Source organism: Stegostoma tigrinum, chromosome 11 (assembly GCF_030684315.1).
Source record: "Stegostoma tigrinum isolate sSteTig4 chromosome 11, sSteTig4.hap1, whole genome shotgun sequence".
In the NCBI taxonomy this organism is placed as follows: Eukaryota; Metazoa; Chordata; class Chondrichthyes; order Orectolobiformes; family Stegostomatidae; genus Stegostoma; species Stegostoma tigrinum.
This window is the reverse complement of record NC_081364.1, coordinates 520,275-546,528: the sequence shown is the minus strand read 5'-3', so window position 1 is coordinate 546,528 and position 26,254 is coordinate 520,275. Positions and strand designations below refer to the sequence as shown.

The 26,254-nt window shown below is 45.3% G+C and overlaps 1 protein-coding gene across 3 annotated transcripts in view; it reads right to left on the bottom strand.

The window, feature by feature from the left end:
- LOC125460312 (protein kinase C delta type-like) overlaps positions 1 to 26,254 on the bottom strand; it is an 85,625-nt gene that overhangs the window by 24,314 nt on the left and 35,057 nt on the right. For all 3 annotated transcript variants that reach the window (XM_048547653.2, XM_048547654.2, XM_048547655.2), the window contains exons 2-10: positions 22,892 to 23,026; positions 14,138 to 14,337; positions 13,211 to 13,271; positions 7,746 to 7,905; positions 7,193 to 7,224; positions 7,007 to 7,092; positions 6,330 to 6,459; positions 6,131 to 6,231; positions 3,451 to 3,562 (exon numbers count right to left, since the gene is read on the bottom strand). In XM_048547653.2, the coding sequence (XP_048403610.1) occupies positions 3,451 to 3,562; positions 6,131 to 6,231; positions 6,330 to 6,459; positions 7,007 to 7,092; positions 7,193 to 7,224; positions 7,746 to 7,905; positions 13,211 to 13,271; positions 14,138 to 14,337; positions 22,892 to 23,006 (997 nt within the window). In that variant the 5' untranslated portion in view covers positions 23,007 to 23,026. The remainder of the gene's footprint in view (positions 1 to 3,450; positions 3,563 to 6,130; positions 6,232 to 6,329; positions 6,460 to 7,006; positions 7,093 to 7,192; positions 7,225 to 7,745; positions 7,906 to 13,210; positions 13,272 to 14,137; positions 14,338 to 22,891; positions 23,027 to 26,254) is intronic.

Here is a 26,254-nt window from a genome sequence, read left to right as displayed (position 1 = left end):
GAGGTCAATTATCTCAGCTCCAGGACATGTCCACATGAATTCTTCAGGATGATGTCCCAGACCCAACCATCTTCAGCTGCTTCATCAATGACATTCCCTCCATCATAAGGTCAGAATTGGAAATGTTTTCTGATGACTGCACAATGTTCAGCATCATTCCTGACTCCTCAGATACTGCCCATGTTCAAATGCAACAAGATCTAGACAATATCCAGGTTTGGGCTGATAAGTGATCAATAGCACCCATGCCATACAAGTGTCAAGGTATCACCATCTCTAGTTCAAGAGAATCTATTCATCTTCCTTTGATATTCAACAGCGTTTCCTTGGAATTCCCCATTATCGATATCCTATGAGATACCATTGATCAGAAACTTAATTGGATTAGCCATAAAAAGGCAACTCCATGTCAGAGGTTAGGAATCCTACAGCAAGTAATTCACTTCCTCACTCTCCAAATCTTGTAGATGATGGACAAGTCCAGATTATGATGGAATACTCCCGACTTGCCTGGATGAGTGCAGCCCCAACAAGACTCAAGGAGCTTGACACCATGCAGGACAAAGCAGCCGCTTGACTGGCGCTACATCCACTCCCTCCTCCACCGATGCTCAGTAGCAGCAGTGTGCATCATCCACTAGGTGCACTGCAGAAATTCACCAGACTTCTTGAATCACTGCAATCTCTTCTGAGGTAGGGGTGATCTGTACAAGAGGGACAGGTTGTACTTGAACCAGAGGAGGCCCAATATACTTGTGCGAAGATTTGCTAGTTTTAACTGGGAGGGGAGGGTTTAAACTAGTTTCACAGCAGGGGTGGGGCTTCTGAACGAGAGGGGCCATCACAAACAAAAAGGGATGGTACAGTGGCTCAGTGGTTAGCACTGCTGCCTTGCAGTGTCAGGGACCTGGGTTCTATTCCAGCCTCTGATGACTGTCTGTGTGGAGTTTGCTTGTTCTTCCTGTGTCTGCGTGGGTTTCCTCCAGGTGCTCTGGTTTCCTCCCACAGTCCAAAGATGTGCAGGTCAGGTGGATTGGCCACATTAATTGCCTATAGTGTCTCTGGATACTGAGGTTAGCTGGATTAGCCATTGGAAATGCAGGGTTACAAGGATACAGTAGGTGGGTGAGTCTGGATGGGATGCTCATCCGAGAGTTGGGTGTGGACGTGTTGGGCCAATAGCTTGCTTCTACACTGGAGAGATTCTATGATCCTTGGACAGGATCTTCCAAACCCATGACTACTTTTCTGAAGGAAAAGGTCAGAAGATACATAGCAAAACCACCTCCTCAAAGGTTCCCCTCCAAGCCACACACCATCTTCTTTAGGAAATATACTGTCATTCTTTCAGTGTCCCTGGGTGAAAATCCTGGAATTCCCTCTCTAACACCCTCTACAGTATAACTAGAGATAGACAATAAATCCCAGTCTAAACACTGATGCCAAGATCCCACAAATGAGTAAACAGAAAAGCTCCTGACCACACAATCCACTTCCAAATCTCTTGCTGGTAACTGAAGTTCCTCATGGATCAATCATCCTGCTCCTGCACTTCCATCACAATACTTTCTGGATGCATGTACACCAAGTCAACTTCCAACGTGATCTCCTACTACTGCCAATGGGTTGTCAAACTGTTTCAGTAACTTCATCCTTGAATACACACAAACACAATCCACCCTGTAGAAAACCTACAGTGTGAAAATAGATAAGTCCCCTGGGCCAGATGGGATTTATCCTAGGATCCTCTGGGAAGCCAGGGAGGAGATTGCCGAGCCTTTGGCATTGATCTTTAACTCATCATTGTTTACAGGAATAGTACCAGAAGACTGGAGGATAGCAAATGTGGTTCCCCTGTTCAAGAAGGGGAGTAGAGACAACCCTGGTAATTGTAGACCAGTGAGCCTTACTTCAGTTGTTGGTAAAGTGTTGGAAAAGGTTATAAGGGATAGGATTTATAATCATCTAGAAAAGAATAATTTGATTAGGGATAGTCAGCACGGTTTTGTGAAGGGTAGGTCGTGCTTCACAAACCTTATTGAATTCTTTGAGAAGGTGACCAATCAGGTAGATGAGAGCAAACCAGTTGATGTGGTGTATATGGATTTCAGCAAGGCGTTCGATAAAGTTCCCCACAGTAGGCTATTGTACAAAATGCGGAGGAATGGAATTGTGGGAGATATTGCAGTTTGGATCGGAAATTGGCTTGCTGAAAGAAGACAGAGAGTGGTAGTTGATGGGAAATGTTCATCCTGGAGTCCAGTTACTAGTGGTGTACCGCAAGGATCAGTGTTGGGTCCACTGCTGTTTGTCATTTTTATAAACAACTTGGATGAGGGTGTAGAAGGATGGGTTAGTAAATTTGCAGACGATACTAAGGTCGGTGGAGTTGTGGATAGTGACGAAGGATGCTGTAAGTTACAGAGAGACATAGATAAGCTGCAGAGCTGGGCTGAGAGGTAGCAAATGGAGTTTAATGCGGACAAGTGTGAGGTGATGCACTTTGGTAGGAGTAACCGGAAGGCAAAGTACTGGGCTAATGGTAAGATTCGTGGTAGTGTAGACGAGCAAAGAGATCTCAGTGTCCATGTACACATATTCTTGAAAGTTGCCACCCAGGTTGACAGGGCTGTTAAGAAGGCATAGTGTTTTAGCTTTTATTAATAGAGGGATCGAGTTCTGGAACCAAGAGGTTATGCTGCAGCTGTACAAAACTCTGGTGCGGCCGCACTTGGAGTACTGCGTACAGTTCTGGTCACCGCATTATAAGAAGGATGTGGAAGCTTTGGAAAGGGTGCAGAGGAGATTTACTAGGATGTTGCCTGGTATGGAGGGAAGGTCTTACGAGGAAAGGCTGAGGGACTTGAGGCTGTTTTCATTAGAGAGAAGAAGGTTGAGAGGTGACTTAATTGAAACATATAAAATAATCAGAGGGTTAGATAGGGTGGATAGGGAGAGCCTTTTTCCTAGGATGGTGACGGTGAGCACGAGGGGGCATAGCTTTAAATTGAAGGGTGAAAGATATAGGACAGATGTCAGAGGTAGTTTCTTTACTCAGAGTAATAAGGGAATGGAATGCTTTGCCTGCAACGGTTGTAGATTCGCCAACTTTAAGTACATTTAAGTCATCATTGGACAAGCATATGGACGTACATGGAATAGTGTAGGTTAGATGGGCTCGAGATCGGTATGACAGGTCGGCACAACATCGAGGACCGAAGGGCCTGTACTGTGCTGTAATGTTCTATGTTCTAGAACCTTGGAAAATATGTGCCATCCTGGCTAATCAGCAACAGTCTAGAGGACTCACTGCTGCTGCAATTCGCCTTAACTCCAGCAGGATTCAGTCACGGTTCACTCTTTTCAGCTGTACCAATGAGAATTCCGAAGTCACAGCACCAGTTCCAGACTCACTCTTGGATTTCAATTAGGAAGTGTCCATGTAGTTACCTGTGCTGTCCAGGTGTGGGGTTCCAGGACCACCGCTGTTGTTGAAAGGCTGATAAATGCCAATATTTGAATTGTCAGGCAGACTGCTATCAGATCTCCGAGTAGATGATTTCTGAAAGAATAAAGACTATTTTAAACATTGAACAGTACTACTCTCAACTAAACATGTGAAACTACTGGGGAAGCTGATATTGTCCTCCAGTGAAAGTGAATGGAATGTTTAACATGGAGTTTTAATCAGTTCAATAAAGTGTTTTCAGTAGGAGTTGGTAAGCCCAGAGAAATACAGATTTAGAAACATCTGGTAGAAAAATGGAACAAGTTAGAAGGACAAAAAAAAGAACGAGGCCAGAGTGTGACATCAAATCCACAAATATGCCAATACCTTGCTTAAGAATATATTCACAGAAGTTGTTGGAAAAGCTCAGTAGGTGGCAGCATCCATGAAGAGAGCATTAGAATTAATGCTTCAGATCCAGTGATCCTTCCTCAGAACTGAACTCTGTTTTTGTTTCTGATTTACAGCATCTGCAGTTCTTTTGGTTTTCATTAAGAAACCATTCACCTTGTTCTTAAAAATATTCAGAAGTGTCTGCATCCAACACCTATTCAGGAAGAGTTCCAACTACATTCAACCCTCAGACAAAAAAAGATATTGACTCATCCATGTTCTAGATGAGCAAGAGCTGATTTTTAAACAGTGGTGGTGAGGGGAGGAGAATATTGTCTGGAAGGTGAGTGCAAAAACAAAAAAACTGCACAGGCACTAACTATAACTTTCCAAAATTGTTGAGACTCAGCAATTTTGCCAGGGGACTGGAACATTTTCAATATTACATCTTTAATTAGACACACTAAGGTTAAATCCAGCAACAAGAGGCCAGTTTAACCTCAATGGTTAACTACAGGTTTCTAGAAAAAGGAATTTGGGACAAAAATTTATAGTTGTGAGGGCAGGAGGAAGGTACAGTACAGTAGAGGCCCTTCGGCCCACAATGTTGTGCCAAACTTTTACCCCAATCCTAAGGTCTATCTAACCTCCACCCTTACCTTATACTATCATCCATATGCCTATCTAATAGCCACTTAAATGCCCCTAATGAGGCTGACTCCACTACACTCTCTGGTAATGCATTCCACGCCCTGGCCACTCTGAGTAAAGAACCTAACTCTGACGTCTCCCCTATATCTACTTCCACTCACTTTAAAACTACGCCCCCTTGTAATAGCCACCTCTAATTAATTAAGATTAATTAAGAAAATTCTGATGGATTTCTTAATGCAAATTGTAATTAATGAATTGCCCAGAACTATTTTTGAAATTTTTTTTAAAAAACAAAAAACATTTTATGATTTTATATTGATGACGGTATTGCAGTTTAGGATGGTATATTTAATTCCTAAAGACATTGGATAAAGTGGTGCCCACCAGAGTTGTGAGCAAAGTTATGAAAGTCGCTGAGTGAAAGGAAACAAAGTCATGATCAATGATCAGGCAGGAGGTGGTGTTTAGGGCAGTTTCTTAGAGACCCTTGCCTTTTCTTAATATATATGACCTAGTCCTTGGTGAACAGGGTCAAAACATACGGATGGTGCAACATTTGGAATCACTGTGGACCATGATGAGGATTAGTGTAGAATTTCCAAAACACAAGTCTGTGGAATGGACAGACACATGGCAGATTAAATTTAACACAGAGAATGAGGAAATGATTCATTTTGGTTAGTCTGGAAGGACAACACAAGATGCAGGAGACAATTCTAAGAGGGTGAGCAGAGGAACGTGGGTGAATATGTGCGCGAGGTTTTAAAATAGCAATGACAGCTGGTTAATGAAGTACATTTTTAGATTAGATTAGATTACCTACAGTGTGGAAGCAGGCCCTTCAGCTCAACAAGTCCACACCGCCCCTTGAAGCATCCCATCCAGACCCATTCCCCTATAACCCACACATCCCTGAACACTATGGGCAATTTAGCATGGCCAATCCACCTAACCTGCACATCTTTGGATTGTGCAAGGAAACCGGAGCACCCAGAGAAAACCCACGCAGACACGGGGAGAATGTGCAAACTCCACACAGACAGTCACCTGAGGCTGGAATCGAACCCGGGTCCCTGGCGCTGTGAGGCTGCAGTGCTAACCACCAAGCCATCGACATTGGCATCACTGTCTGGGTCACTATTATCTTCCACTCCCAGAGGTATATGGAGAAAGCAATGTGGAATGATACTCGGCCAATCACTTCTTCAGAGAATCAGAACGGATAACGGGCTGATTGGCCTCAGCCAACATGATCACCATTTTAATTCTATAATTATGCAGCAAATTATGGTCTGGGATACGCTGTTCAGAAAGTTGGAGAAAACAGGTTCAACTTTAGATTTCAAATTTGAAGGACTGTAGGAAAAGCAAGAGAAATGGGATAAATTTCAACAACTCCTTTGGTCACAGGCAAGTTGGGTGAAGATATGGAAGTCTCATTCCAGCTAAAACAGTCTGACACACCCCTACATCTCCCCCACAGCTCTTTCTATGACTGTTCATTCTGTAATTTCTGTTGCTGTAATTGGTATGGATGGAAAATCCAAACTTTGTTTAAATAGTTATTATTTAAAAGAAAAATCCACAGTTAACCAAAACCAGACACCCAGATCCCCTGCACTGGGTTTTACTTACCAGGCTAATCTGGTTCAGTGCCTCAGCCATCAGTTTCTGGTTGATCCCACAAAGATTGGCAACTTTGGATTGACATTTGTGGTGCACATTCATCAAACATTCTGCAGCAGGAAGACAAACAGCAAGTTTTAAGAGTGAATCAGCGCAGGACACCCACAGATGATATCAGCTCAGCTCTGGGGACAAGTGAGAGACACACCTTCACATTTGAGTCCTTGTTTGACTAGCCCCCACAACAAGCTCCCACAGTGATCACAGAATGTCGGGCTCATGTAGTTATTCACTTTAAACCTGTGTGGAACATCGATATTGAAACGCTCCTTCTGGAACTAGAGAACAAAGTGTTAGAGTGACAGCACCCACCTTCAGAAGCACAGACACAGTCATTATGAAGTACTAGGAGGATACTGTATATCCACATAGGAGCTGGTATCTGGTGATCATTGCACTGGTAAATTCTTGTCTAAACCTCTAGTTCATGAAAAGCCTCAGGAAGGGGATCTGCCTTTTTTACCTGGTGAGTACGACGTGGAACTCCAGATTCCCCATCCCCCCCTCCGTCTGGTTGGTATCAAATTGCTCTTGTGGACATTCAGGAATGGACAATAAATGGAGCTGTGGCAACAACAGAACAGCCAATGAAAGGACATGGGAGTCTGGCAGGAGGGTAAGAGGAAGACAAGATAATAAAGTGTGAAGCTGGATGAACACAGCAGGCCAAGCAGCATCTCAGGAGCACTCCTGAGATGCTGCTTGGCCTGCTGTGTTCATCCAGCTTCACACTTTATTATCTTGGATTCTCCAGCATCTGCAGTTCCCATTATCATTAAGAGGAAGACAGTTTGGTGCAGGACTTAAGAGTTCTGCTGAACTTACCACAGTGTCCCTGCTGTTGGTGGCAGTGCCTGTACAACGACCAATGATTTTATCAATACATTTCTTGTGGATTGCAGCATTACATTCTGCAAGGAAATGAAACAGGGGATTACAGACCAAAACAAGGGAGAGAGTGTGTACAAGATCTGCCTGTTAGTCAATGTTTGGGGTAGGCACAATACTCACGTCGACACTGGTAGCCCTGTTTGTTCAGGCCCCTGTGGAGGAGAGTCAACACTGAGCAAACTGCAGCACACAAAGACAACATTCACCACAAAACAAATAAAACCCTGGCATGGCCCAGGATTCAGCAGAGGATGTGGTGGCTAATAGCCCCTAGGAGGAGGCTGTGCCCAGAAGCCAGTTGGCTGATTTTAATGGCCACATCACAGACACAGAGTCAATAACAGCAGACAATCCAAAGGCCACAATTGTGGCACTCACTCTCAACTGAGGCTTAGGCCCAGAAACTGGATCTGTGCTACTAATCAAAATCTGGAAACACTGCACCACAGGAGAACGGCATGATGGCACATTGAGTGTTAAGGGTGACCACGCATTCCCCTGAACCAGCCAATTCCCGAACTGTGTTCCCCTCAAGTCACCAAACCCCTTTGTCCCTATATTCCAATCAATCACTCTCCCCCAGCGCTGGGTGATAGGCCTTGCTGACCTCCATCAATCTCATGCAGTTGAGCCGAGTTACATAGTCACAAAGGCTCTGTCCCATCATCCTTACCAGACAAAATCCCGACACACTGAGCAGAAGGTGGGCTGTCGGAAGAAGGTGGCAGTGAACTCATGGTTCTTGATGTAGTGGATTTTCGCCTGTTTGATTGCTCCTCGGCGCCGGTTCAGTGTCACTGCCCCATCTTCCTCCCTCACAGACTGGTGACAATCTGTCAACACAAAACAGCTCAGGCTTTGACCAGATGTGGCTGCTGAGGAGCAGACATATTGGGTTTAATTTACTATAGTCTCCTACATCCTGGAAAATACTAAATAAGAGCTCTGTAGTCAAGCAAGGATAGATACCGAAGATAACAAAGTACGGAGCTGGATGAACACAGCAGGCCAAGCAGCATTTTAGGAGCACAAAAGCTGACATTTCAGGCCTAGATCCTTCATCAGAAAAGGGGGATGGGGAGAGGGAACTGAAATAAAAAGGGAGAAGAGGGGGAGACAGACTGAGGATGGATAGAGGATACGATAGGTGGAGAGAAGAGTATAGGTGGGGAGGTAGGGAGGGGATAGGTCAGTCCGGGGAGGACAGACAGGTCAAGGGGGCGGGATGAAGTTAGTAGGTGGGAAATGGAGGTGTGGCTTGAGGTGGGAGGAGGAGATAGGTGGGAGGAAGAACAGGTTAGGGAGGCGGGGACGAGCTGGGCTGGTTTTGGGATGCAGTGGCGGGAGGGGAGATTTTGAAGCTTGTGAAATCCACATTGATATCATTGGGCTGCAGGGTTCCCAAGAGGAATACGAGTTGCTGCTCCTGCAACCTTCGGGTGGCATCATTGTGGCACTGCAGGAGGCCCAGGATGGACACGTCATCAAAGGAATGGGAGGGTGAGTTAAAATGGTTCGTGACTGGGAGGTGCAGTTGTTTACTGCGAACTGAGCGTAGGCGTTCTGCAAAGCGGTCCCCAAGCCTCCGCTCGGTTTCGCCAATGTAGAGGAAGCCACACCAGGTACAGCCGATGCAGAATACCACATTGGCGGATGTGCAGGTGAATATCTGCTTGATGTGGAAAGTCATCTTGGGGCCTGGGATGGAGGTAAGGGAGGAGATGAGGGCAGGTGTAGCACTTCCTGCAGTTGCAGAGGAAAGTTCTGGGTGTGGTGGGGTTGGAGGAGAGTGTGGAGCGAATAAGGGAGTCATGGAGAGAGTGGTCTCTCCGGAAGGCAGACAAGGGTGGGGTTGGAAAAATGTCTTGGGTGGTGGGGTCGGATTGTAGATGGCGCGAGTGTTGGAGGATGATGCGTTGGATCCGGAGGGTGGTGGAGTGGTATGTGAGGACGAGGGGGATTCTCTTTTGTTGGTTATTGCGGGGGCGGGGTGTGAGGGATGAGGTGCGGGAAATGCGGGAGACATGGTCAAGGGCGTTCTCGACCACTGCGGGGGGGCAAGTTGCAGTTCTTGAAGAACGAGGACATCTGGGATGTATCGGAGTGGAATGCCTCATCCTGGGAGCAGATGCGGCGGAGGCGAAGGAATTGGGAATAGGGATGGAATTTTTGCAGGAAGGTGGGTGGGAGGAGGTGTATTCCAGGTAGCTGTGGGAGTCGGTGGGCTTGAAATGGACATCGGTGCATAGGTGGTTGCCTGAGATGGAGATAGAAAAGGTCTAGGAAGGTGAGGGATGTGTTGGAGATGGTCCAGGTGAGCTTGAGGTTGGGGTAGAAGGTGTTGGCGAAATGGATGAACTGTTCGATCTCCTCTTGGGAGCATGAGGCAGCGTCGATACAGTCATCAATGTAGTGGAGAAAGAGGTGGGGTTTAGGGCCAGTGTGGGTGCGAAAGAGAGACTGTTCCACATAACCGACAAAAGAGGCAGGCATAGCTTGGGCCCATGCGGGTACCCATGGCCACCCCCTTTGTCTGTAGGAAGATACCGAAAACAGGAAACTACAGGTCACTTAGCTTAACAGCTACCAAACAGAAATGCTAGATTATGGTTACAGAGATCATGACATGGTACTTAAAAATAAACTTAACGCAATCAGGCAGAGGGGAACAGAATAGGAAAAGCAGGGGCTTTGCCACAGATGTACATGGGATTGGTGGGTCCATATCAGAGTACAGTCTAGAGAGCTGGTCTCTATTTTACTTTCCCCAGGGTAGGGGAGTCTAAAACTAGAGGGCATAGGTTTAAGGTGAGAGGGGAAAGATTTTAAAGAAACCTAAAGGGCAACCTTTTCACAGAAGGTGGTGCGTATATGGAATGAGCTGCTAGAGGAAGGAGGAGGAGACTGGTACAGTTACAACATTTAAAAGGCGTACGTACAGGAAGGGTTTAAGAGGGTCATGGGCCAAACACTGGCCAGTCGGACTAGGTTAGATTGGGATGGCTAGTCAACATGAATAAATTGGAAGGAAGGGTAACCATATGGCTCCATAAATAATGTAACCGTTATAAGAAATTCAGAGAATGTTCACTCAGGTGAAATGTTGCGATGAAGAGGTTTATTTCATGACGAAAGGTCAGACAAGTTATGCCATTGGAGTTTAGAAAAATAAAACATCCAGAGGGGATTTGAGGTGTGGGGGTGGAATGTTGAAAGATTGTTTGCCTTGCGAGAGAGCTTAAACCACAGACAGACAATTTAAACGTGAAGAAATTAGCCATTAAGGCAGAGACAAGACTTTCTTTTCACCTCCTCATTGGGTTGTTAGCCGTGGAATCTTTTCCCAGAGAGCAGTGGACGGAGGGATATTGAACATTTGCAAGGCTCAGTTATACAGATTTTTGACAGACAGAAGAGTCACAAGGGGAATTGGAAAATGTATGGAAATGGAGGGTGGTCCATAATCAGGTCATGAAATTGTCTATTAAATCATAAAATCCAATGGCTCAGTAATGTCATTTACCTTTCCCCAGTGAATAGGGGTGGTGGTGCTGTGGTTTAGGGCAGGACAGAAAATGGTGCACTGCAGCTTTTAGATTCTTCCAATTAGAAAGACCTTAACGGTGAGCTCAACTGGCTTGTCCCTAATCATTAGGGTGGCACAGTGGCTCAGTGGTTAGCACTGATGTCTCGCAGGTGCCAAGGACACGGGTTCGATTCTCCGTCTTGGGCAGCTGTGTGAAGTTTGCTCGTTCTCCCTGTGTCTGTGTGGGTTTCCTCTGGGTGCTCCAGTTTCCTCCAACACAAAGATGTGGAAGTTAGGTGGATTGGCCATGCTATACTATCGATAGTGTTCAAGGATATGTAGGTTAGGTGAATTAGCCACAGGAAATGCAGGGTTACAGGAATAAGGTGGGGCAGGGGAGATGCTCTTTGGAGGTTCGGTGTGGACTTGGAGGAATAGCCTGTTTCTGCACTTTATGATGATCAGTTAGCCAGCTCTGCTACTTTGAGAAGGTTGTGCATGGCCCCTCTCAAAGTCTCTCCACCGCAATATCAGATTTTCAGAAAAGCCCATTGTCACACTGTCCTGACCCACTGATAACTCAACCCAGTGGCCTGGAGAGCGCCATTTAACAAGACAAGGTTGGGCATAAAATTGTACAGTTAAAATCATCAGGGACTTGGGAAGCCAGTCATTCAGGTTTTACAACCTATTATTTTACCACAGCAACAAGGTATGGGGGCTAGTGGGTGTGGCTGATTGCAAGTACGATGATTGGTTTCCCATCTCTGATCAGATCTTTCATTCACAGATAACACGGTGTACAGCTGGATGAACACAGCAGGCCAAGCAGCATCAGAGAAGCAGGAAGGCTAACGTTTCAGATCTGGACCTTCAGAAACTCATCTTTCTTTCAGCTCCTTTCTATTCACCTCCCATTATCTGGCACCCTGACATTAACTAGGCCCAGCAATCAGCAAAAAAAAACCATCACTTCCTCAAATTGCATACATTCCAAAGCCTGTGCTGCTAGTGTCAGTGTAATCAGGAACAGCACAAGGTTAGGTACAGAGTGAACCTTCTTCTAAACAGAAACAGAAGTTGCTGGAACAGATCAGCAGGTCTGGCAGCATCTGGGAAGAAAAATCAGTGAATATTTCAGGTCTGGTGACTATTCCTCAGAACTGTTCTGTGGAAGAGTAAAGCTGCTCTATTTTTTTTAAAAGTAGGAAGTGAATATTGCTTGACTCCTTTAAAATAACATTTGGAGGTCTGCCATTTTTTTTAAAACCAAAGTAAAACTTTCTCTACACCATTCCCTTCCAACATCCCCACAGGAGGTACAGCACAAGGTTAGGTAAAGAGCAAAGCTTTCTCTAAACAAAAACCAAAAGAACTGCAGACGCTGTAAATCAGGAACAAAAACAAAAGTTGCTGGAAAAGCTCAGCAGGTCTGGCAGCATCTATGAAGAAAAAACAAAATCAGAGTTAACATTTTGAGTCCAATGACCCTTCCTACCCGACACGGCTCTCTCGACACTGTCCCCATCAAACACTCCCAGGGAAAGGATTCAGCCGCTGAAGCTTGCAGCTTTACTGTGTTCAAACCAATGCATATTGGAGAAACAAGGCATATTGTCATTGCTAACTACAAAGACCAATCTTTTAGCCAAAAGGTGGCTGCAGGCGTGGGCACAAATGGGAAAGTGGATGACTGAAACATGGGATGACCATGTGAGTGCCGTCCTAAGAGTAACAATGTTCAAGAAATCAGAGACACTTAGGATTTGAATTTGTGGTAATACAGCAGTAGGGAAAAACATTTACACACTCCAGGGGATTGTAGAGATTGGGGAGGGGGGGAGGTGGGGAGAACAGGAAGAATGCGCAATGAAATGGAGCAGAAACAGCCATAGAGTCATACAGTTGTACAGCATGAAAACAGACCCTTTGGTCCAACTCGTCCATGCCAACCAGATAGCTAAACTTAATCTAGTCCCATTTGTCAGCATTTAGTCCATATCCCTCCAAACCCTTCCTATTCATAAACCCATCCAAGTGCCTTTTAAAATGTCGTAATTGTACCAGCCTCCACCACTTCCTCTCGAAGTTCCATACATGCACTGCCCTTGGGTCTCTTTTTAAATCTTTCTCCTCTCACCTTAAACCTACGCCCTCGAGTTTTGGAATCCCCTAACCTGGGGAAAAGGCCTTGGATGTTCACCTTAACTTGTAAATGATTCATAAAAATCAGTAAAAAATATCCCTTTAAACTCTCCTGTAAACACCTTGCTGCCTAACAATGGCGTTCATTGACAAGGTATAGTGCAAAGATCAGTGATTCACCCTGCAACACTGTGATTAACGTCAGTTAACTTTGCCAAGTGTCCACCAGCTTCACAATGTCCCCCCAACCCCTACTCTTTCATATATTACAAACGCTAACCAGTCTGAGATGAAGAGATTTCTAACTGTGCAGCAGCTATAGCAGGAAAGCAACCTTTTACACACACCAACTCCAAAACACAGTGAACAAAATTCTTCCTCAACCTCTCTTGACAGGACAAGGGCATGGAAAGAAACAAGTAAGGAGGAAACTTGCACATTAAGGAATGATCCCTCCAGAATCTCACCTGAATCCTCCAGGAACAGCTGCACTGCCATTAGTACCTTCCCCTGGGGCTGCAAATCCAACTGTGGAGTGAGACACAGACAGTCATTAGTGAACATTATAAACCATCCTCATAGTCAGGGCTTGGTGAATTCGGTGTGACTGCACACCCTACTTGTTACTACAGGGCCAGCAGTCTTACACACTCCCTCCTAGTCACTTTTTAAAATACAGTTCAGACTCAGAACAGAGGTGATGCACGATGATGCCACCCTCCAAGGGTCAGTGCTAAGGAAGGGTACCAACCTCAGAGGATCAGGCTTTCAGGTGATACATTAAACCAAGACTTGAGCTCACTGTGAACTCGGAGGCAAGATGAGATTTTTGGAATGCAGGATTCCTTGGTGTCAGGGCAGGGAAAATGATCATTGATCTGCTTAGACAAAAGGACCTTGGTTGTGTACAATTCACTGTCACATCTGCCTTTAAAACAATCACAGCTAAAACTAAAAATAAATTCATAATACTTTAAATCTGTTCTCATGTATGAAAACGTTGATAGGGAAATGGGGTTCAATGCAGAGTAACTTTTCCTCTACTCTTTTATATCTAAAGCTGAAGTTCCCTTGACACTGCGCCCATCAAACAGTTGCAGGACAAAGGACGTTTTGCTCATCCCCAGCTGCAAGGGTTAGCACGAGTCTACAACGTGTGGGTTTAGAACTCGCTGTTTCTGCCAATTCTCCCTGTCACAGCATTTGTTCCTTATTTCTGTTTAAACATGGTGTTGTAGTAGACACAAGATGGACAGCACAGGCTGGTCTTTACCTGCCAACTGATTTTCCTGAGCTGATTTAGGGAAGTGGAGATTGAATATTCTCTTCCTTAAATGATGCTACTGTCCAGTCTGTATACTTTCTGTGCACTAAGCTCATTAACCCTCACTTACCCAGAACTCTGCCTTGCCATTGCCTTTCTTACAACGCTCAGCAAGGACTGAAACCCCGACAGTGACCTCAGACAGAGGTTCCTCTGCACTCTTCATCAGCACAATCTGGATCACACGTCCCTCGTAAATGTGAGCATCAAAGGAAGATTGCCAGTCTGGATACATAGTTGGCTTCTTCTGAACCAGAGTCTTCCCGCGTTCTGCTCAAAGACAAGGAACAGCTGAACAGAGAGACAACCAGCACAGAACAGGAACAAGTGATCACACAACTAGAAAACAAACTCATGGTCCACCTTGACCTAAAGCAGAATTAAAACATTATGTTCCGATACAGAACTCCCGTTCCACTTTTAAAATACTGGAACAGTTGTTCATTCTCACTCCCCTCTGTAGTTGCTTTCTACGCCCTCATCCAGGTCATTTATAAAAATGACAAACAGCAGTGGACCCAACACCGACCCTTGCGGTACACCACTAGTAACTGGTCTCCAGGATGAACATTTCCCATCAACTACCACCCTCTGTCTTCTTTCAGCAAGCCAATTTCCGATCCAAACTGCTATATCTCCCACAATTCGGGTGGCCTGGGGGCAGAAAGGAAATGGGTGATTGCCAGGCAATCCAAGTGCCTGGAGTCTCACTCACAAACCAGCTTGCCATTTTGGACTCTGAGGGCACTGGCTCCTCAAGGGAGTGGAGTCAGAGCCGAGTCTGAAGCAGTGAGAGTAGCTGACAGGAAGAAACCAGGAGTGATATTGATAGGGAATTTGTTATGAGGGGAATAGATGGGTCTATCTCTGCGCATCAATGTAACTCCAGGATGATGTGTTGTTGACCCTGGCACCAGGGATGCAATGTCTCAGAGTGGTTCCAGGATATTCCTCTGGGAATGGTGAGTAACCAGAGGGTGGGGTCAATGCTGATATCAATGACAACAACAACAAAAACAAAGTTCCTGGAAAAGCTCAGCAGGTCTGGCAGCATCTGTGAAGAAAAAAAAGAGTTAACGTTTCGGGTCCAATGACCCATCCTCAGAACTGAGCAAGTTCTCTTCAGTCCATCAGGTCTGAACTGCAGTTACACTAGTTAGCACGGTTTTGTGAAGGGAAGGTCATGCCTCACAAATCTTATTGAGTTCTTTGAGAAGGTGACCAAACAGGTAGATGAGAGTAAACCGGTTGATGTGGTGTATATGGATTTCAGCAAGGCGTTCGATAAAGTTCCCCACAATAGGCTATTGTACAAAATGCGGAGGAATGGAATTGTGGGAGATACAGCAGTTTGGATCAGAAATTGGCTTGCTGAAAGAAGACAGAGGGTTGCAGTTGATGGGAAATGTTCATCCTGGAGACCAGTTACTGGTGGTGTACCGCAAGGGTCGGTGTTGGGTCCACTGCTGTTTGTCATTTTTATAAATGACCTGGATGAGGGCGTAGAAGGATGGGTTAGTAAATTTGCAGATGACACTAAGGTCAGTGGAGTTGTGGATAGTGATGAAGGATGCTGTAGGTTGCAGAGAGACATAGATAAGCTGCAGAGCTGGGCTGAGAGGTGGCAATGGAGTTTAATGCAGACAAGCGTGAGGCAATGCAGTTTGGTAGGAGTAACCAGAAGGCAAAGTACAGGGCTAATAGTAAGATTCTTAGTAGTGTAGATGAGCAGAGAGATCTTGGTGTCCATCTACACAGATCCTTTAAAGTTGCCACCCAGGTTGACAGGGCTGTTAAGAAGGCATACAGTGTTTTAGCTTTTATTAATAGAGGGATCGAGTTCCGGAACCAAGTGGTTATGGTGAAGCTGTACAAAACTCTGGTGCGGCCACACTTGGAGTATTGTGTACAGTTCTGGTCACCGCATTATAAGAAGGATGTGGAAGCTTTGGAAAGGGTGCAGAGGACATTTACTAGGATGTTGCCTGGTATGGAGGGAAGGTCTTATGGGGAAAGGCTAAGGGACTTGAGGCTGTTTTCATTAGAGAGAAGAAGGTTGAGAGGTGACTTAACTGAAACATAAAATAATCAGAGAGTTAGACAGGATGGATAGGGAGAGCCTTTTTCCTAGGATGGTGACGGTGAGCACGAGGGGCATGGCTTTAAATTGAGGGGTGAAAGATATAGGACAGATGTCAGAGGTAGTTTCTTTACTCAGAGAGTAGTGAGGGAATGGAACGCTTTGCCTGCAACGGTAGTAGATTCACCGACTTTAGGTACATTTAAGTCGTCATTGGACAAGCATATGGACATATATGGAATAGTGTAGGTTAGGTGGGCTTGAGATCGGTATGACAGGTTGGCACAACATCGAGGGCCGAAGGGCCTGTACTGTACTGTAATGTTCTATTTCTATTTCTAGCTCTATAGTCCCACCTTCCAGCCCTTGGACAGTTTAAATGCTCATCCAAGTACTGTCTAAAATGTTTGAGGTTTCCCACCTTAACCCCCCTCCCAAGCAGTGCACTGCAGACCCCCTACCACCCTCTGGGTGAAAAACATTTTTCCTCAAATCCCCTCTAAACCTCATACCCTTCGCTTTAAAATAATACCCCCTTGTTTCTGCCCCTTCAAATGGGGGAACAGCGGCTTTGTCTCCATATCCCTCATAATCTTAAAATGCCTCTATGAAGTCCCTCCTCAACTTCCTTTCCTCCATAGAGGACAACTCAAGTGTACCCGGCCTCTCTTCACTGCTGAAACGCTCCGTACCAGGCAACATCCTGGTGAATCTACTCTGCACCCGTTCCAGCGCAATCACATCAGGACAAGAGAATTGCACACTGTGCTCCAGCTATGGCCACAAAGTCCTGTACAGCTCCAACATCACCTCCGTGCTCCTATAATCTGTGTAATAACTGATAATGGCAAGTATCCCATAAGCCTTCTGAACCATCCTATCAACCCATCCTGCCATCTTCAGGGATCTGTCGACAGGATCCCCAAGATCCCTCCATTCCTCTGAGCTTCCTTGTGTCCAGCCATTTAAGTACTCCCTTGTCTCATAGTTATCAGGGTTCAATTCCATCAAACACTGACATGCCCAATACATTATCTCCTCCTGTAACCAAACACCTTCTTCTTCACCAATCTGGCCAATCTTCACATCACTGGCAAACTTACTTGTCATCTCATACCACCACAGCAAGGGTTTCGGCGACAGGGAGGGGTTGAATAGGTTGAGGTTATTTGTCGTGAAGCAGAGGCAGAGGGGTGACCTTAGAGATTTATGAAAATCATGAAGGCCAAGGATAGGGTGAATAGCAAAAGTCTTTTCCACAGGGTAGGAGACTCCAAAACTAGACAGCATAGGTTTAAGGTTAGGGGGAAAAGATATAGAAGAGGTCTAAGGGGCAGCTTTTTCCCACACAGAGGGTGGTGCGTGTATGGAACTAGCTACCAGAGGAAGTGATGGAGGCTGATACAATTACAACATTTAAAAGGCATCTGGATGAGTATGTGAATAGGATGGGTTTAGAAGGATATGAGCTAAATGTTTGCAAATGGGACTAGATTAATTTAGGATATCTGGTCAGCATGGATGGGTTGGACCAAAGGGTCTACTTCCATGCTGTCTAAACACTCCAACACCCCCGGACACATTCTCAGATCCATTGTTTACGAATATCACAAACAATGATGGACCCAGCACTGATCCCTGTGGTACACCACTGCAGATTAGGCTCCAATCACACAAACAGCCTCCTACCACCACTCGGTCTCCTGTCACAATGCCAATTTTGGATCCAACTTGCCAAGTTACTTGGGTCCCATGTGCTTTTACCTTCTTTAATCAGATTCCCCATGTAGGGCCATGTCAAATGCCTTGCTGAAATCCATATAAACTACGTCAAATGCCCCACCTGCATCTAAACACTTGGTTACCTTGAAAAATTCTTACATGACTTCCCTCTGACTAAGGCATATTAACTACCCAATTCTTTCTAAATGGGCATTAATGTTTTTGTTTACTGCTTTCTCCATATGCTTTCCTACTACTGATGTGAGACTCCCTGGTCTGCAATTCTCTGGTTTCTCTCTACCACCCTTTTTGTGAGATGGAGTCATCTAGCCCTTCCCGCTGGCCAGAGATGAAATAAAAATTTGGGTCAGAGCCCTATGAGTTCCTCAGTCATCTCGCACAACAGACTGGGATACAACCCATCCAGTCCTAGAGATTTATCTACTTCTAAATCTGCGAAAAATCACCAAAGCCTCCTTGTTTCTTATATCAATCTGCTCAAGAGCCTCAATGTCCATCATCCTCTTGAATTCTGTACTTACATCCTCTCTCTCCAGAGAGAAATAATTGTTTATCACTCTACCAACGTTCTCTGGCTCCACTCAGATTTCCATTATGCGCCCTATCCTTTCCCTGGTTAATCTCTTCCCCTTGATATATTTGCAAAATATAAAATTGGATTTTCCCTAATCTCACCCACCAGCGGTTTTTTCAAGCCCCTAATTGCTGTCTTCAGTTTCCCCCCCTGCAAGATCTTTCCTCCTCTCGGGCCCCTGTTGATTTGTTCCCTTTGTACCAGTTATTATTGGTCTCTCTCTTCTTTTTTTTCTCCACTCCTGAATATTCCTAGACATCCAGGTTCCCTGGGCCTGCTGCTCCAATGCTTCACCCTAAGGGTAACACATTGGGCCCATACTCTTCCACAGTGACATTCCTTTTCGAACACCTCCCGTTGTTCCGCCATAGATTTACCATCAAGTAGACGCTCCCAGTCCAATTCCCACTTTACTAATTTTAATACAATCTGTTTTACCCCCAATTCCAAGCCTTTTTTGGCAGACCCACTTTTTCCTTGTACATTTCAAATTTGTTATGTAAAATATTGTGGATGCCATCCCTAAAATACTGTCCCACTGTCAGTTCACACACCTGTCTGGCTTCATTCCCCACAATTAGGTCCAGCACTGCACTGTTCCTTGTCAGACAGACTAATCTACACATTATGTACATTTTTTGTGTCAGATGGGCTTTTTAATGCCATTTCCTCCCCCTCCCCAACACTAAATCTATTACACAATATTATCCTACTTATAGCACAGCAGGTCAAACAGCATTAGAGGAGCAGGAAAATCAATGTTTCAAATTGAAGACCTTCTTCAGGGCTGAAGAAAGTTCCAATCTGAAATGCTGTCCAACTTGAATGCTGTCTGTCCTGCTGTGCTTTTCCAGTTCCACATTATTGGACTCTAGCTTCCAGCATCTGCAGTCCTTTCTGTCTCCATTGTCCCAACTAACATCAGGGTGGTTGAAGTCCTCTTATGTAATACCCTCTTACTACTTTTACATGCCTTATTGAATTAACTGCATATCTGCTCAAATGCCTGGTTGTTTGGGGCTTGTATTATATTCCCAGTGTGACTGCCAATTTTTATTCCTAAATTCTATCCACAAAGCTTCCCTTTGATGACCCCTCCAAAGGTATCATTCCTCCTAACTGCAGTAAGTGACTCCCTGACTAATAATGCAACTCCACCCCCACTGTTACATTTTCGGTGTTTCAAATTTCCAGCCTCCGTGGTACTTTGCTTTTACTGGAGTCAGAATTTGGGACCCTTGCTTTTCCTGATATATATTAGTGATTCAGATTTTGATGTGCAGGGGGCAATTTCAAAGTTTGCAGATGCCACAAAGCTTGGAAGAACTGTAAATTGTGAGGAAGACAATATGGAACTCCTGAAGGACACTGAAAAGTTGGTGGAATGGGGGGGACAAGGGACAGGTAAGGTTTAATACAGAGAAGTGTGAGGTGATGCGTTTCAGCCAGAAGAACATTCGAAGAAAGTATAAAATTGGGGATACAATTCTAAAGGGGGTTCAGAAGAGGAGGGATCTGGGTGTATTTTTGTGCACAGATCATTGCAGGTGGCAGGACAGGTAGAGAGAGCAGTTAATAAAACAGGGTACCAAAGCAAGGGGGAGATGCTGAACTTGTACACAACCCTTAGCTGGAATACTTAAGTGTAAACATACTGGACAGGCTGCAAAAGCAGTTTAAAAGAATGGTTCCTGGGATGAGGAACTTCAATGATGAGGATAGATTGAAGAAATTGGCATTGTTTGCTTTGAGAGAAGATCAGATAGAAGTTTTCAAAATCATGAGTAGGCTGGACAGAGTAATGGGGAGAAACCGTTTCTGCACAAGAAAGGAACAACAATGAAAGGACATTAAAATCGAAAGTGACGTGAAGAAACAAAGTTAGAGCTTGGAATGAGCTGCCTGGGAGTATGGTGAAAGCAGGTTAAATTTAGGTGTTCAGGAGAGTATTGGATGATTATTTGGATAAAAATAATGTACAAGGGCTTGTGGGGTAAAGGAAGACTTTGACACTAGGTCATGATGCTTATTTGATGAGCCAAATGGTCTCATTAGACTTGAGTGATTTTATTTGCACGGTCAGTCAGAATTTGGACACATCTTATCATACTGAATCCATGAAGTTATTTTTCAGGACTATTTCAACTGAAAAGTGGTTTTGCCATTTGACTTCTTATAAATGAAGTTAGCAGCTTTATGATGCCGTAAGCACCAAGCTATTTTTATTGAAAAATCGATTAGTGAAAGCTTTGCTTCGCTGCTTCTCCAACAAGAAATAAGGTTTATGGCCTTAATTACTGGAAAAACCAGGTATCGAGGGGATTAGAGGTCCTTCTGTTAACACTTGCATGGCAACCCTTTACAATATTAGCGTTCTGTTCTACAGACAGAGTCAGAGAAAAGCAGAATACCCAGAGACTGCAAGACTCTCCTGAAATCTTGGTCTCAGAAGAAGCCCTTGGGAACCTGAGATTTTTCTAATACCAATAGTTCCTGTCTACCAATAGGGGCTGAGAAGTTGGGCTGTGACCATGTTCTGAAGAATCAAACGTCGTCATGACTAGACACTTGTTTCAATGTATACCATTAAATCTTCCGCTTCATCATCAGCAAAGGAGTGTGAGAAGTCATCACATCCTATCCTTGGCCTAAAAGGAGTCATACTTCCCCTTTTATTAAAGAGCAAAGAAAAAAACAAAAATCACATGCAGAAATTTGAGTTTTTGCATTCTAAGTTTGTGTCTGGTTGTGGGATTATGGAATATAGTTTTGATTACAGATTACATTTTAAATGTTAACCAGCATTTGCTACTTGCTTTAAGAGTAAGCTTCATTTACAATAATCAGATTATTTTGGGTTCATTAAAAGAAGCCTGAGGGACATCCCTCTTGTACTTCAGTCCAGAACAGCAGAAAAGCAACTGGCCGCATTAGTGATTGAATCAACATATTTACAAAACGGGCAGCTGGTGGGACTTCTTCATCAGCACATTTCTCCGGGCACAGTCATATCATTACAAACAAACTCGTTAAAAGCAGAAGTAGGCCATTCATCTCCTTCAGTCTTTTCTATCAGTCAATAAGATCAGTTTATATTTCAACATCCACCTTCCTATTTACCCCCACTGCCCTCTGATTTCTTTACCAAAAAGGATCACTCTCACCGTTAAAAATATTCAACACTCCCACTTCCAAAGACACAGTTTCAAAGCAACACAACGCTACAGGAAAATACACTTGCATCTGTCTTGAAAAAGGATCACTTAATTTTTAAATAGTGACCAGTCTTTTTTTTTGTGCCCAAAAACAGTTATTTCCAATTTATATTTTCTTAATCTATTGTGTTTATTCAGCCATCGTGCTTTAGATCTTGTGATATTCCTGACAGTAACTGGCCTCCCCTCCCTACTTCCTGTCTTCACTCTAATTACTAATCTCACTTGACTGAGTGACCCGAGTTTGAGGTCAGTGACTTCCCTTCAAACCCACAAACAATTTGAGAAGCTCAGGACCATAGCTGCTTGTCAGTTCACTTCCAATGATACAATTTAAATCAGAGAAAACAGGGGTAGTAGGCCATCAGCCCCTTTATGCTCCACCATTCATTATGATCAAAGCTTAGGGTTAGATTCCCCAGTCATCATTTCCGTGTTTACCTGGTCTATACTCTGGTAAAATTTTACAGGTTATGAGAATCCCTCATTCTTCTAAAAAATTTATAATCCAAACCACTGCAGTTATCTCTTCATGTGCCAGTTCTGCCATCCCAGGAATCAATTTAATGAATCCACATTGCGCCTCCCTCCCTAACCGGAACATCCTTCCTCAGAGGAGGAAGCAAAATCTGGATACAATAGTCCAGGTGTGGTCCCACCAAGGCCCTGTATAACTGCAGCAAGACATCCCTGCTCCTGCTCTCAAATCTTCTCACTATGAAGGCCAAAAGTATAACTTTAACTTCTTCACCACCTGCTGTACCCACTTGTTTTGCTGAATGATGTACGAGAACACCCGGATCTCATGCAATCTCCCTTTCCTAATCTATTGTCACTCAGATAATAGTCTACCTTCCGCCCTCACTGGACCTGTCCAAATCACACTGAAGCATCTCTGCTTCCTGCTCACAGATCACCCAATCTTGTGTCATCAGCAAATGTGGAGATATTACATCTAGATTCCTCATCTAAATCATTAATAATCCACATGATCTTGCTGCTTTCCAGGAAGCATCTCGACCCACACTGTCACCAGATCAGAATATCCACATCTAGTTCTCACAGGACCCCACCCAATACTGCAGTGAATGGGCAAGAATGGGTGGGCATTACCCTGGCACCTCCAGAAGGGGCAGACTCCCCGCCAAACTCCCCGGATTGTAGAGAGTGAGAATCCCTTCCATTGAAGCTCAGAGCTGCACCTTTTCATACCTGTTGTCAAGGCTTCCTTCACCTTTACAGCAACGAATGGCGGTAGAGGGTCAGCTGAATTCACCAAGGATCCCACCTCGTAGGAATTAAACGAGAGGCGAAGAAATGGTGCCATGACTCAAACAGGAGGAGGATCTGGGCAGCAAGAAGAAACAAAATTCAAACCATGCAAACCCTAAAATGTTCTTAAAAATCAAAGCTTTAATTATAATCATTCCCTTCAGACGATTCAGGAGGTTATACTGAAGGCAGAATTTGTAGACTTACAAACACTGGCATTCCTGTTGCAACGCAGTCAAGGGTTAGATTTAGAAACAACCGCCAGCACCGCGCCCCAGTGTTGCACCGCGACAGACCCGCCCCCGCCAGCACCGCGCCCCAGTGTTGCACGCGACAGACCCGCCCCCGCCAGCACCGCACCCCAGTGTTGCACCACGACAGACCCGCCCCCGTCAGCACCGCGCCCCAGTGTTGCACCACGACAGACCTGCCCCCGTCAGCACCGCGCCCCAGTGTTGCACCGCGACAGACCTGCCCCCGCCAGCACCGCACCCCAGTGTTGCACCGCGACAGACCCGCCCCCGTCAGCACCGCGCCCCAGTGTTGCACCGCGACAGACCCGCCCCCGTCAGCACCGCGCCCCAGTGTTGCACCGCGACAGACCTGCCCCCGCCAGCACCGCGCCCCAGTGTTGTACAGCTACAGACCCACCCCCGCCAGCACCGCGCCCCAGTGTTGTACCGCTACAGACCTGCCCCCGCCAGCACAGCGCCCCAGTGTTGTACAGCAGACCTTACATTGATTTCTGGCAGAGGAACAGCTTGATTTTAATATAGTCAACTTTTGTTTTCAAACTCCTCCACGTCCTCACCACCCCTATTTTTCAAATCTCTTCTGGCCCTACAATCCTCTGGGATCTCAGTGCTTATTGCAGTCTACATTATTGTCACCCCATTGTAACCAGTCCAGTTGCTTTGGTCCTGAGCTCTGAACTCCAATGTTACCTCTCCTCTTGTTTAAGTTGGTCTTTAAAACAAATGCTATTGGCTGAAGTTCTGGTGCATTATATCATTCCATTAGCTCAATTTCAAATTTGATTCAATAACCCTACTGTTAAAAGCCGTGGGAATTGTTTTTTTAAGAAAGGGGGCTATGTAGATACAAATCTTGTTGTACGCTTTGGAGTTGAGTCTGTCTGTAGCCAATGAGTTCCTGCAACATCACCACCTCACCCCTTAGCCTTCAACTGGGCTGAGCTTGCTCGTTGCTGGTGGATTTCAAGCAGGAGCAGGCAGCATGCTGCGTGTCAGCATTTCCAATGGACACAGACTTCGACAGAGTCCCCGTGATGAACACAGTGAGGTCACAGCAGCCAAGTTATAGCATAGCAAGGTACACAGAGGCCCAGAGGGCTTGAGCTGAGAATCAGAAAATTGTCAAAGGCACTAGCTTCCCTAACTCAATGACTCATTTGCAAACAGGATATTTGTATTCCATTTCTGTTTGATGAAAGCCCTGTAACTGATGGTTAAAACTGTGTGGGTGGAATGAGCGCGCAGGGTATGGCAAGATGTGATTGAAGGTGAGATAAGAGGTAGCTTTGTGTGTTGAATAGCCTGTTAATCACATTTTCTGACTGCATGGAGATGATGAGCAACACCTCAGGCATTTACTTCAGCCCTTATTATTGAAACATATTGAAACTAGGATATTCACAGGTGTATGCCTTTAGTGGGAGTTCACAGGTGTATGCCTTTAGTGGGAACTCTAAACAAACAAATGCGTACAAAGTTTCAATGAGGCTACAGCTGGAGCACTGTAGTTCCAGTTGCCACACCATAGGAAACGATGGGATTGCAGTCGCAGGGGTGCAATGGAGATTGACTGGGAAGTTGCCTGGGATGGAGCATTTCAGTGCTGAGGAGACTTAGAAAAACTCAGATTTCTTAGCCTTCTCAGGAGGCTGAGGGGAGATAGAAAGATTACGGAGAGACATGGACAGGATGGATAGGGAGCAGCTATTCCCCTTAATCGAAGGATCAATAATCCTTCTATTTGTGATTTTTGTAAAAGATTTGGATGTAGGAGTGGAAGGGTGGATTACTAAGTTCGCAGACGATACGAAGGTGGGTCACGTTGTGGATAGTGCGGCGGGCTGTTCTAGGTTGCGAAGGGACATTGATAGGATGCAGAGCTGGGCTGAGAATTGACAGATGGAGATTAACCCTGAAAAGTGTGAGGTGATTCATTTTGGAAGGACAAATTTGAAAGCAGAATACAGGGTTAACGGAAAGATTCTTGGCAGTGTGGAGGAGCAGAGGGATCTTGGGGTTCATGTCCACAGTTTCCTGAAAGCTGCCACGCAGGTGGATAGAATTGTTAAGAAGGCGGTATGGTGTGTTAGCTTTCGTTAGAGGGATTGAGTTCAAGAGCCACGAAGTTATGCTCCAGCTATACAAAAGCCTGGTTCGGCCACATCTGGAGTATTGTGTCTAGTTCTGGTCATCTCATTACAGGAAAGATGTGGAAGCGTTAGAAAAGTTGCAGGGGAGATTTACCAGGATAATAAAGTGTGAAGCTGGATGAACACAGCAGGGCAAGCAGCATCTCAGGAGCACAAAAGCTGATGTTTCGGGCCTAGACCCTTCATCAGTGAGGGGGATGGGGAGGGGGTTCTGAAATAAATAGTGGGGGGTGGGGGGTGGGGGGTGGGGGGGAGGCGGACCGAAGACGGACAGAGGATAAGATAGGTGAATATAGGTGGAGAGGGGATAGGTCAGTCCGGGGAGGACGGACAGGTCAAGGAGGTGGGATGAGGTTGGTAGGTGGGAAATGGAGGTGCGGCTTGAGGTGGGAGGAGCGGATAGGTGGGAGGAAGAACAGGTTAGGGAGGCGGGGATGAGCTGGGCTGGTTTTGGGATGCAGTAGGGGGAGGGAAGATTTTGAAGCTTGTGAAGTCCACATTGATACTATTGGGCTGTAGGCCTCCCAAGCGGAATATGAGTTGCTGTTCCTCCAACCTTGTCCCCTCCCCCCACTGCATCACAAAACCAGCCCAGCTCGTCCCTCTGAAACGTCAGTTTTTGTGCTCCTGAGATGCTGCTTGGCCTGCGGTGTTCATCCAGCTTCACATTGTTATCTTGGGATTCTCCAGCATCTGCAGTTCCCATTATCACTGATCACAAGTTTTACCAGGATGTTGCCTGGAATGGAGGAAAGGTCTTACGAGGAAGGGCTGAGAGAGCTAGGGCTTTTCTCTTTAGAACAATGAAGGATGAGTGGTGATTTGATAGAGGTGTACAAAATGATCAGAGGTGTAGATAGAGTGGACAGTCAGACCTTTTCCTAGGGTGGAGGTAGCTA